Source organism: Oncorhynchus kisutch, linkage group LG18, assembly GCF_002021735.2.
Source record: "Oncorhynchus kisutch isolate 150728-3 linkage group LG18, Okis_V2, whole genome shotgun sequence".
Lineage (NCBI taxonomy): Eukaryota > Metazoa > Chordata > Actinopteri > Salmoniformes > Salmonidae > Oncorhynchus > Oncorhynchus kisutch.
The window spans coordinates 62,379,312-62,392,265 of NC_034191.2; the positions used below are offsets into that span (position 1 = coordinate 62,379,312).

Consider the following 12,954-nt stretch of genomic DNA (forward strand, 5'->3'; position numbering starts at 1 on the left):
TATTCTGACACCGTTTCTCAAGTTGTGTGGCCATGTGTTAAATAGACTCCTGCGTCACCCACATTCTTACACGTCAGCCATCTTCTATCCAGTGTCATTTTTCCTCATGCCGTCTTGCAGGACTTCAAAGGATAATAGGCTGACTTTTTGGTTCTTCATTCTGTGAAATTCTGTGAATGTAAGATGTTTATTCTTTGGTATGTGTATCCCCCCAGGTATCGTGTTCTTTTCTCATTTTTATCCAAGGTTAATAAGCGTCCATTTTGGTTCTTGACTGTGTTTATTGCCTGGTGTATCTCTCTCCTCTCACCAGGTGTTTGTGAACTTTGCCAAGCAGCAGTCAGGAGAGGACGACGGCATGGTGCTGCACCCAAGGGCCGCTGGGGCACGGAGAAAAGAAATCAAGGTCACACCCCTAAGTTGTCTGGGGAAATGAACCGTCCCTCCCCACACGCACAGACACACACACATGCGCGTTTGTGCTTAAACACTCGCACACACCCACACCCACACACATGCACACACACATACACACACACACACACACACACACACACACACACACACACACACACACACACACACACACACACACACACACACACACACACACACACACACACACACCAGAAACTCAGACAGGAATAGTTGTCTGGGGAATTGAACGCTCCTAGAGGAACGTGGAGGATAGTGAAGAATGTTGACTAGTTGGTGACACTACTGATGACTGGTGAGAGACTAGTTGGTGACACTACTGGTGACTGGTGAGAGACTAGTTGGTGACACTACTGGTGACTGGTGAGAGACTAGTTGGTGACACTACTGGTGACTGGTGAGAGACTAGTTGGTGACACTACTGGTGACTGGTGAGAGACTAGTTGGTGACACTACTGGTGACTGGTGAGAGACTAGTTGGTGACACTACGGGTGACTGGTGAGAGACTAGTTGGTGACACTACTGGTGACTGGTGAGAGACTAGTTGGTGACACTACTGGTGACTGGTGAGAGACTAGTTGGTGACACTACTGGTGACTGGTGAGAGACTAGATGGTGACACTACTGGTGACTGGTGAGAGATAGTTGGTGACACTACTGGTGACTGGTGAGAGACTAGTTGGTGACACTACTGGTGACTGGTGAGAGACTGATTGAAAGAAGAAACGTATTCCCAGCAGTTGCAGCGCTACATTTCTGCAAGAAAATTGTAACATTGAACTGTTACCAAAAACAAAGCCTGTATCCGCTTCATATGCTCGTATACTGCCAAGGAAGATGATCCGTTTTGTTTGGCCTTTGTTTTTTGATAAATGAAAATCTACTAGTGCAATATAGAATTTGACTGTAAAAATACATTTGCTGTTATTGAATTCATATTGAAATGATGATCTGATTTTGTAAGCCTATATGTTCTGTTCAAACATTGCGCTTCCTTGTGTGTATGCAATTTTTAAGTTCTATGTAAATGGCAGATAAATGATTAGTTTGCAAATCATAGATTATTTTTACAACAAAATATATATATATATATATAAATTGTCTCTGCAATAATAATAATTTCCAATAAATATTTTCTGTAAACACTGATTGATTCTTTGTGAAATATGCATGACTCTCCTTTTACATACATTGACACGATAGAAGACTTATCTTTGAAATGATCGAAATGATTTATTTGATATTTACACTTTGTATACAAAACGAGTTTGGCTATCATTTGTACAGTATGTAAACAGTACCTGTTGCATCTAGTAACACCTGAGAATTTGACAGATCGTAGTTATCTTGAACGATATATAAAGTAATACATGACTGAATTATCCTCAACTGTCTGACAAAGGTAAAAGCATCAGGTTGTTCGTTACATTCAAACACGTACAGCTTCATTGTAGAGGGGGAAATAATCAGCTTGCAAACTTAGACATCTCCTAGTTCTGTGTTCCATCTCGTGGTTGTAGAACTCAGCTTTCCCTACTGAAAATAGCCCCGTTACACTTCAGTCATAATAAAGACTTCCTTAGCGGGTATATGATATCAAGTTACACAAGTTTTCTCTAGGAAATGACAATAACTTGTTAACAAATAATATGGTAGATTATATAGAACTTCAATCATATATTCATAACTTCATAGTTTTCAGATGATTGCCACTCTGTAGACTAAGAATGCCAACAATTGTCGGAACATTCAGTAGCTGCACTGTACATGATCAGTAACAGGACTAATACCAATAACCCATTAATATGGCTGTGTTTCAATGATTGAACTAAACATTATCAATGCAGAAATTATCATTAGCAGTTCATCAACAGTATTGTTGAGATGAGACATTCCTTTCTGTCAATTCACTATTATATATTCATTAAAAGCTCATCCACACGTCAACAGTACTCCATGTCTATGAATCTTCAACACGGTTGGTTTCCTCCTCTTTCTAAGACAATGGCATAGTCTATCCTTGCATAGGTGGTTGTTGAAAAGATAACAGACCATTGCCATGGCGATAGATGAAGGAGCAGTGGGTCTTCTTGCTTTGTGAGAAACACAGTAACCCACTAATGATCACAACCTTTCAAGCAGGCTGAAGACCCCAATGCTCCAGTCCGAATGGTAAACCTTTGTAGCGTGGTCAGAGGAGGAGCGGGATGATTGGCATGCGCAGGTGAGGGTAGTCCTTAAATTCCCTGGAGTAGGTTTTATGCTTCCCTTTGGCCCAGATGGTCATCTGGATGAAAGCTAAGAAGGTGAACAAGGCCACTGTGGAGAGATGGAAAAAATAATAGAGCGTGTATTGTACCTTAGTGGCAACAAAGTGCAACACACAAACGAGTTGTGTATATTAAATGCCTGGGTGAGTAAAATGGCCAACATATTAATTAGATACTAGAAAACAAGAAAAATTTTAAAATATGATATGAATCAACTGACCTGGTAGACACTGGGTCATGACAGAGAAACTCGCCCAGGCTCCTACCTAAATATAAGAAATACAGATATTTTGTTACTCCATTGATATTCCATATTATTAACAGACGTGTGTGACTCTTCCCGACTAGCAAACATTGAGCATTCCATAAACCTCTGCTATATAGTCAGAACACATTGTCATAGGGCTCCCAAGTGGCGCAGCGGTCTAAGGCACTGCATCTCAGTGCTAGAGACGTCACTACAGACCCTGGTTTGATACCAGGCTGTATCACAACCGGCTGTGATTGGGAGTCCCATAGGGCGGCGCACAATCTTCCCAGCATCGTCCAGGTTTGGCATAGTCTATCCTTGCATAGGGCTAGGCCGTCATTGTAAATAAGAATTTGTTCTTAACTGACTTGCCTAGTTAAATAAAACATATCCTTCAGCCTTACCTCGTAGGTATAATTGGGGCAGGACACGAAGAAGAACAGCCATGTAAATGGGTTCTTCGTCGGGTGAGGGAACCTTCTGCACTTGGGCCCACCTTCTGCCTTGAGGTTATTCAGGGCCACGTGAATGGAGAAATTCCCTAACTCACAGAGCTGCAGTCAAAACACAAACACATATCGGGTTCACACACGTCCAAGTCATCTGTAATAATGATGTCTCATGTTTATGACCTCATTGGGTGTCTGTCAGCAATACATACCACAAATATGGCCAGTGCATAGTTCACTTGCATATCCCCATACGCTGTGGAGAGATATAAGCCAGTGGTTAGTTTAGATGTTTTGGTGAGCCCACAATAATTCCTATTATTGTGATGTGGTGTACCTATTTATGGAGTACAGGAGGGTCTCCTGTCTTGAGTGGCATTGAGTGGAGGCATTGAGTGGTAATTGAATGATAGAGGACTTACATGGTGGTGTATACAGTGGATGGTTGATGTAGAAGGCTAACCATGCTGAGAAGGCCCAGTAATATACACAGTTCTGACAGAAAGAGAGGGAAAACACCAGTAAAGATACTGTCAGATTGGCAGTGTTTCCAATTAAAGTCATATGTTATTATTGTGAAGTATTTCAATGGCATGTCTATGAGAGAATTATACTGTTGCAGTGTATAAGAAGCCTTTGATAGGACAATGACAGAACATCACTGTATGTTTTGTATTGAGAATTTAAGGAGCAGTAGTGGTTAATGACAATGTACTGTAAAGTACATGACCCAAATGTAAAGGAACACTGTAAAGTATGATAGTAGTACTGTAAAAATACATGCCTCTAATGTAAAGGAGCACTGTAAAGTATGATAGTAGTACTGTAAAGTACATGACCCTAATGTAAAGGAGCACTGTAAAGTATGATAGTAGTACTATAAAATGCATGGCCTTAAAGTAAAGTAGCTCAAGTCAAAGTGAAACAGTGTTCTGGAGTATTTGGTCCATACCCTGACTATAGTCCTGAGAGGCATGGTACCATGGGAGAACCGGTGCACAAAGATAGCCTCTATCAACCTCTTGATGTAGTGGCAGGTGTGACAGGCACAGGCTAGTCTGAAGGAGAGAAGAGAAAGAGAGAAAGACAAAGAGAAGATAGGAAGGAAGATCGTCAGGTGGAGAGAGAGAGAAAGGTAAGGATAAGAGAGGGGGATGGGGGATGGAGGCAAAGAAAGAGAAAGACAGACAAGTGTTGGATGTGGATGTTAGCTAAAACTGATCAGTATATTACTGGGAGTGTTAGTGACTGACTTACGTGACCACTGAGTAGGGGCTGGAGGTGAACACATCCTGGTGTGAGTAGATGTACGGAGCGCGGAAATAGAACAGGAGGTAGATAAACAGAGGACCAAGGTACTCTGCTAAAAACACCTGCCAACAGAAGAAAAGGGTTAAGATGTCCAAGATGTCATTACACACGTCAAATCAACATGAGACTTGAAAGACGAGGCTCATGTCAAATATCAAAGTTAATAAGAGTTTGATGGGGGACTGCAGTTTGAATCTTTAGTATGTCACAGCCTCTTACCATTGTCCACCCGACCTGTGGACCCAGGTCCTTAAAATATATGGTTGCTGTGGTCCCAACTGGTAGGTTTTGTAATACATCGTCATCCCTCAGCGATTTTCCTTCTGAAAAAACATTATAAACAAGACCTTGTGAAAATAAACTGCAGAGATTGGTTGTTCTGCTCCTTTTCTCACAGAGCAAGGACCTCATTTGCCATGTAAAATGTATTGGATTCTAAGAATATTTCTCTATTAGAACCAAGTCATTGTTCATGTTCTCTTGTCCTACAAGCTCAGCTAGGTGACCTTACTCCTAACCTGTTACATGGAAGAATAATTGAATGTAATTTTAGTGTAAGCTCAACAGGGCAGATATTGACCCATTTAGCTACAGTGTTTTCTGCTAAATGAGATTGTATAACGGTAGACCTTTGCTCTTCAGTAATAAGCTACAGTGGGAAGAAAAAGTATGTGAACCCTTTAGAGTTACCTGGATTTCTGCATAAATTGGTCATAAAATTGTATCTAAGTCACAACAATAGACAAACACAGTCTGCTTAAACTAATAACACTAATAACATGTCTTTATTGAACACACCGTGTGAACATTCAGTGCAGTTTGGAAAAAGTATGTGAACCCTTGGATTTAATAACAAGTTGACTCTCCTTTGGCAGCAATAACCTCAACCAAACGTTTTCTGTAGTTGCAGATCGGACCTGCACAACGGTCAGGAGGCACTTTGGACCATTCCTCTTTACAATACTGTTTCAGTTCCACAATATTCTTGGGATGTCTGGTGTGAACCGCTCTCTTGAGGTCATGCCACAGCATCTCAATCGGGTTGAGGTCAGGACTGACTGGGCCACTCCAGAAAGCGTTTTGTCTTCTGTTCAAGCCATTCTGTTGTTGATTTACTTCTCTATTTTGGGTTATTGTCCTGTTGCATCACCTAACTTCTGTTGAGCTTCAATTGGACGGACAGATAGCCTTACAATCTCCTGCAAAATGTCTTGATACATTTGTGAATTCATTCTTCCAGGCCCTGAGGCAGCAAAGCAGTCCCGAACCATGATGCTCCCTCCACCATAGATGTCACGGTTGTTCAAAGGAGAGGACCAAGGTGCAGCTTGGTGAGCATACATTTTCTTTATTTTAAATCAAAATGATGCCAAACAAAACACTAAACACTACAAAAACAAACCGTGAAGCTCAAAAGCAAAGTGCTCTAAACAGAGTCAACCTCCCACAAACACAGGTGGGAAAAAAGGGCGCCTAAGTATGGTTCCCAATCAGAGAAAACGATAGACAGCTGTCCCTGATTGAGAACTATACCCGGCCAAACACAAAGAAATAGAAAACATAGAACACAAAACATAAAATGCCCACTCCAACTCATACCCTGACCAAACCAAAATAGAGACATAAACAGGATCTCTAAGGTCAGGGCGTGACAGTACACCCCCCCCCAAAGGTGCGGACTCCGGCCACAAAACCTGAACCTATAGGGGAGGGTCTGGGTGGGCACCTATCCGCGGTGGCGGCTCTGGTGCGGGACGTGGACCCCGCTCCCTCGCCGCCGACCCTGGACTGGGGACCCTCGCAGTGGGCCCCGGACAGGAGGGCGACTCTGGCAGCTCCGGGCTGGAGGGCGACTCTGGCAGCTCCGGGCTCACCAGGCTGGGGAGACATACAGGGGACCTGGCTCTGGGAGCAGGCACAGGACTCACCAGGCTGGGGAGACATACAGGAGGCCTCTTCCTTGGCCGAGGCACCGGATACACTGGGCCGTGGAGACGCACTGGCGGTCTCGAGCACCGAGCTGGCCCCACCCGTTCTGGCTGTATGCCAGCTTCCACCCGGCAAATGCGGGACGCTGGCACCGAGCACACTGGCCTGTGAACGCTCCGCCTCGACACCATTAATATTACCCCATAGCACGGGGCCTGACCAGTCCCAAGCTCGCCACGGTAAGCACGGGGAGTTGGCTCAGGTCTACTACCTGACTCTGCCACACTCCCTGTGTGCCACCCCCCCCAAAAAATGTTTTTGGGGCTGCCTCTCACGCTTCCTTGCCAGCCGTCTTCAGACGTGCAGCAATGTTTTATTTGGACAGCAGTGGCTTTTTTCGTGGTGTCCTCCCATGAACACCGTTCTTGTTTAGTGTTTGACATATTGTCGACTCGTCAACAGAGTCTAGGATTCTTCTTAACCTTATTGAGCATTCTGCGCTGTGCTCGTCCAGTCAACTTTGCAGGACGGCCACTCCTAGGGAGAGTAGCAACAGTGCTGAAATTTAAAATGAGTAGCTAACTCAAATTTTGTGAGTGTTTTTTATGGGGCAGGGCAGCTCTAACCAACATCTCCAATCTCGTCTCATTGATTGGACTGCAGGTTAGCTGACTCCTGACTCCAATTAGCTTTTGGAGAAGTCATTAGTCTAGGAGTTAACATACTTTTTCCAACCTACACTGTGTATGTTTAAATTATGTATTCAATATAGAAAAGAAAATACAATAATTTACATATTATTAGTTTAAGCATACTGGGTTTGTCTATTGTTGTGACTTAGATGAAGATACAATTTTATGTAATTCCAAAGGGTTCACATACTTTTTCTTGCCACTGTATATTGAGAGTGTACATGCTTGTTTACAACCTAATGATCTCATGTGGACATCAGGGAATTTTTTATTTTACTTTTATTTAACTAGGCAAGTCAGTTAAGATCAAATTCTAATTTACAATGACAGCCTACTCCAGCCAATTGTGCACCACCCTATGGGACTCCCAATCATAGCCAGATGTGAGACAGCCTGGATTTGAACCAGGTACTATAGTAACACTCTTGCACTGAGATGCAGTGCCTTAGACCGCTGTGCCACTCAGGAGCCCAAATCCTTTATTAGATGTTTAGCTTTTGTTTCAGCTTTTAACTTTGTAGATTGTATTGTATTAAATATCCAATTCAATGAAATCTTTCAAAACAAATGCGGATGTAAAACTGAGTAACTCAACACTGTGCTGTAGTTTAGATTGATAGTACTAGTAATCTAAGCACATACAGTATTCACTTACTGGGGTCGAGCTTGAGGTCCTGTCTGGCTGGATACAACTGTTGATCTGAGACACACACACACACATGCGCAAACACACACACACACACACACACACACACACACACACACACACACACACACACACACACACACACACACACACACACACACACACACACACACACACAGTTTAATTTGACTGCAGGCCTAGTAGTAAGTAATCAGAATGGAGTAGACTTCAGCTGTAGTGTTCTCATTGCCTCTGACAGTTCCAGGCTCAATAGACATAGCATCTAGTCAGTCTGGCTACACACATGGAATATATAAATTCTAGACTAGATTATAAGTCAACAAACACATACATGACTTGTGAAAAAGACTCTTGATTTCTCCTATTGTAGCATGGGGCTCCACCTGGAAATAGAGACCAAATATCAGTGATATGAGTATAAGTAACACCAACATATTAAAATGCTTCCATGATAAGCTAGATGTTCAAGCTCCTGCCATTTGTACTGTAATTCATGCACTTGTTATAGACTTCTGAATGTCCTGAATGTTTTGTCAGGACTGGCTCCAGGTCATCTACAAGTCCATGCTAGGTAAAGCTCCGCCTTATCTCAGTTCACTGGTCACGATGGCAACACCCATCCGTAGCACACGCTCCAGCAGGTGTATCTCACTGATCATCCCTAAAGCCAACACCTCATTTGGCCGCCTTTCGTTCCAGTTCTCTGCTGCCTGTGACTGGAACGAATTGCAAAAATCGCTGAAGTTGGAGACTTTTATCTCCCTCACCAAACATCTGCTATCTGAGCAGCTAACCGATCGCTGCAGCTGTACATAGTCTATCGGTAAATAGTCCACCCAATTTTACCTACCTCATCCCCATACTGTTTATATTTATTTACCTTTCTGCTTTTTTGCACACCAATATCTCTACCTGTACATGACCATCTGATCATTTATCACTCCAGTGTTAATCTGCAAAATTGTAATTATCCACCTACCTCCTCATGCCTTTTGCACACAATGTATATAAACTCTTTTTTTCTCTACTGTGTTATTGACTTGTTAATTGTTTACTCCATGTGTAACTCTGTGTTGTCTGTTCACACTGCTATGCTTTATCTTGGCCAGGTCACAGTTGCAAATGAGAACTTGTTCTCAACTAGCCTACCTGGTTAAATAAAGGTGAAATAAAAAATAATAATAATAAAAAACCTACCTTATCTAGAAAACAAAGCTGTTGCCTGGTCCTGCCATCCAGAACCTCCACCTGTGGGAGAGAAAACCCAGTGTGTGACATCAAACAGTATACAGTAGCTAGTAAGCAGCATGTACAACTTCTGGACATTACACAATACCTACAGGAGGACTGGCACATCAACAAGTTCAGTATAATTGTCAGTAAATCAGGAGGTGTCAGTGTGATAATCTGTTGATAGCATCGAGACCTCTCTCCGCTGACTCATCAACACTTCCCAGAAGTAACACCCTGACCTTAGTCAGCCTCACTCTCAAGAAGCAGAAAACGAAGACAAAGAAAAAGGTGAAGAAGAAGGTTCAACGCAGCTTTCTTAGTGGCTTCTTCAAGTAAATACACAGCCTATGCCAGGCTTCTGTCTCTCTTAGCGTGGGTATTCAATCATACCTTCACCATTGTCATGGAAAGCCACGGAGATCACGTTTTCAGGCTCGATTTATCCAAATTGAAGTTGAGAGGACACCTTGCATCTAATTCTTCATCCAGTCAAACTGCCTTTGAGTCAACATCTTACCAACTGTCCCCTGACACCACCAGATAGCTCCACTCAAGACAATATTGATAATCTCACCCAGGAGCACCCTTCAGTCACAGCATGGCCACCTATATTATGACATGACCTTCACAAACCAAACGTGTAGGTCGAAAAGAGAATCCTTCCGTTTTAAGATGGGTGACTTTACGAACTGGTCCAAGTCAAGAAGGATGCGTCGGGTCTGGCGGAGGTTGCAGTGGAAGCAGATCTTTTTAATCTAAATTAGCCTTTGTCAGGTGGTGATCTACCGTATATGCACAGAGAGGCCCGTCGGCAGGCAACTGCAATCTGCCCTGAAAGCACTCGGTGCTCCATCCATAGTGTGGAGCTCAGCAGAGCTGTCGTATCTGAATTGCTCTTTTACTGGATAGTGTAATAACCCTCTAATGGATACCTAAAGATTTGCTGAATGCACAGCTAAAGAAATGAACAGAGAGAGGGGGAGAGAGAAAGAGTGAGCGGGGGGAGGGGTGGAGAGAGCGAGAGGTCCACCAAGGATGGACAAAGAGTCGATTACATCCTCACCCCTGCTTGCCTGTGATGTAATGTTTTGATGTTATGATGTACAATTGCATCAGAGAGTTATCATAACTGCATTACAGGGGTGTTTGTTTGTCCTGCTAATGGTGTGCGAGGAGTGTCAGGGGTGTCATCAGCGTGGTGTCGTGTAAAACACTTTGTACTCAGTGTCGTGGTGCCCTTGTCAATCCAATTATCATAGATGTCTCTCTCCTCTCAGGGGGACACAAGGCTCTGCCGATGGAGGACGGAGAGAGAGAGCTCGAGAGAGAGCGAAAGAGCTCGAGAGAGAGACAGAGTGCGCACATGCTAGAGTGAGAGAGAGGGAGAGAGTGTGCACGTGCTAGAGTGAGAGAGAGTGCGCACGTGCTAGAGTGAGAGAGAGGGATAGAGTGCGCACGTGCTAAAGTCGTGCTAGTGTCAAACCAGAGAGCTGCGAGAAAGAGAAGCCGGTAAATGTAAAAGTCCTGTAATTGCTGATCTACAACCTACACAGAATAGTTGTAATGTAAAACCATGTCATAACTGACCATAAGGGAATGACAATTAAATTGAAGGCAACAGTAAATGGCGTGGCACATAGGTGTATTCACTTTGCATTGCCTACTCCAGGCCGCTCACGCAGAGATACTAAATGATTGAGATGTCTATTCTCTCTTTAAAAGCTGTCAGGCCCCTCCCCTGGCCAGACAATGACTGTTGTTGTAAATCAGCTCTTTTTTCAATCAGGAGCAGTTGATTTCTGTGCTCTCCCTATTGACAGCCTGCCTTAAATCTGCCCTAGCCTCCACTCCAGCTGCTGTAAATACACTAGTAATGATGAGTGATGGACAAGGCCTTCCCAGCAACACACTCTAAGTAATGGCTGACAGATCCACTGATGTCTCTGAGTGCTGGAGCTAGTGTTTTAGCTAAAGATGCTTTAGGGTTCTAGCTAAAACACCGGGACTGATGAAGGAATTTACATTTTAGTCATTTACAGACACTCTTATCCAGAGCAACTAGGGTTAAGTGCTTTGTTCAAGGACACATCAACAGATGTTTAATCTATTCAGCTCAAAGGATTTGAACCGGTGACCTGTTAGTTGCTGGCCTACGCTCTTACCTGACCCCCAGGTCAGGTAGCCTAATATAGTTCTGTGTCAAATCGTCTATTGGCGCATTAACCATGTTTCCATGCAAATATTTTTATGCACGTGAAGTACCTATCGTAAAAATAACTTGCGACCGGTCTGATGGAAACAGCAAATTGTCATTGAACTTCCTAAATATTGATAAAACAAAATACATTTGACGGGTGGACAATTTTTTGTTGGTTAAATCTTTCGATAAATGGCAGTGGAAACAATTGTTTGCATAATTATTGAAAAAATAACTCTCATGTCACGGTAGATTTGCAGTCACGTGATGCCTTGTTGTGTGGTCCTCCTATTACTAGTTGGAAAAGCATGCAGTTTATTAGGCTACAGAGGAAATAGGTTATAACGAACGTCACAGGGTGGTGAAAGTGCATGTTGATGATCTTGATGCACTTTCCAGTAAATATTGATTTCTTAATATGCTAGTGACATAATGACTGGTGCTTGGCTGAGAATTGACAACTAAATATGATCTGACTCTTAACCATAATGTCATCATGTAGGCTACCCGGAGCTTTTAGCTCCCAACTGGGCACACACTGGTTGAATCAAAGTTGTTTCAATGAAATGACGTTGAACCAACGATGAATAGACGTTGAATTTACGTCTGTCCCCAGTGGGTAGAGAGCATGTGCCAAGACCAGAGTGGGCACATTAAATGGTTTTGGCACATATTTAGCTGTTTATTGCATTACTTTTTTTGTGCCAAAACATTGGGACAAATGGGATGGAAAACCAAGAACTTCTGTTTTTTATTCGGCAAATGAAAAGTTATATGACAAAGTGCTTTTTATCCGCACTACGTTATTACACACAGGTTTTGATGGAACAAGCCAGTTTGATCGAAAACACAATGCTACCGTTAAAATGTACACATTTTCTTGTGCGAGTATTTGAAAATGTTTCAAGAAATAGATGGAAACGTAGCTATTGTTAAACAAATGCAATATACATTACAGTGATCCTTCCGATGTTCCGCTGCACCATATAAAGAAAGAACAAATATTAATACATAATATCAGTAGATATGTTTAACCAAACAATAATCCCTAAACTAAAATAAGTAAATAAAATAGATGCATTGAAGTAAATGAAACAAAAAAGGCATCAGGAAATATTAGCATAGCTACTGCTAATATTAACCTATCAGCACAACACTTACATGACATAAGCAAAGTATAAATTCACTAATGCTAGTCTGCTGTCTTGGGGTTGCCTTTCACCATTGTGGTCTTTACTTAATAATTATCTAACGAGACGGATACTTGAAGGTGCTGGAGCTGGTGTTTTTGCTAAAGATGTTTTAGTGTTCTAGCGAAAACACTGGGAGTAATGAATGAATGAATGAATTCCTTCATTTACTTAAAAAAGATGTGTGTCAAATTGCCTATTGGCATTGTTAACCAAATATATAATATAATTACAGTTCTTCCGATGTTCCGCTGCACCGCGTAAATGAAGAAAAAATATCAATACATATTTACAGTAGATACAGTTAATAACCAAACAATTACCCTCAAA

General features: G+C 42.4%; 2 protein-coding genes across 2 annotated transcripts in view; one reads left to right on the plus strand and one right to left on the minus strand.

The window, feature by feature from the left end:
• The window catches only part of abca4a (ATP-binding cassette, sub-family A (ABC1), member 4a), a 49,471-nt gene extending 47,886 nt beyond the window's left edge, over window positions 1-1,585 (plus strand). Inside the window, 1 exon segment of the mRNA XM_020508581.2 lies at window positions 314-1,585. Coding sequence (XP_020364170.2) covers window positions 314-436 — 123 coding nt within the window. The 3' untranslated portion in view covers window positions 437-1,585.
• A 59-nt stretch (window positions 1,586-1,644) lies between these two features.
• The window catches only part of tecrl2a (trans-2,3-enoyl-CoA reductase-like 2a), a 12,832-nt gene continuing 1,522 nt past the window's right edge, over window positions 1,645-12,954 (minus strand). Inside the window, exons 2-12 of the mRNA XM_020508542.2 lie at window positions 9,202-9,252; window positions 8,336-8,387; window positions 7,993-8,037; window positions 4,936-5,039; window positions 4,663-4,778; window positions 4,358-4,463; window positions 3,828-3,900; window positions 3,618-3,661; window positions 3,361-3,510; window positions 2,927-2,972; window positions 1,645-2,755 (exon numbers count right to left, since the gene is read on the minus strand). Of these exons, the coding sequence (XP_020364131.1) occupies window positions 2,628-2,755; window positions 2,927-2,972; window positions 3,361-3,510; window positions 3,618-3,661; window positions 3,828-3,900; window positions 4,358-4,463; window positions 4,663-4,778; window positions 4,936-5,039; window positions 7,993-8,037; window positions 8,336-8,387; window positions 9,202-9,252 (915 nt within the window). The 3' untranslated portion in view covers window positions 1,645-2,627. The remainder of the gene's footprint in view (window positions 2,756-2,926; window positions 2,973-3,360; window positions 3,511-3,617; window positions 3,662-3,827; window positions 3,901-4,357; window positions 4,464-4,662; window positions 4,779-4,935; window positions 5,040-7,992; window positions 8,038-8,335; window positions 8,388-9,201; window positions 9,253-12,954) is intronic.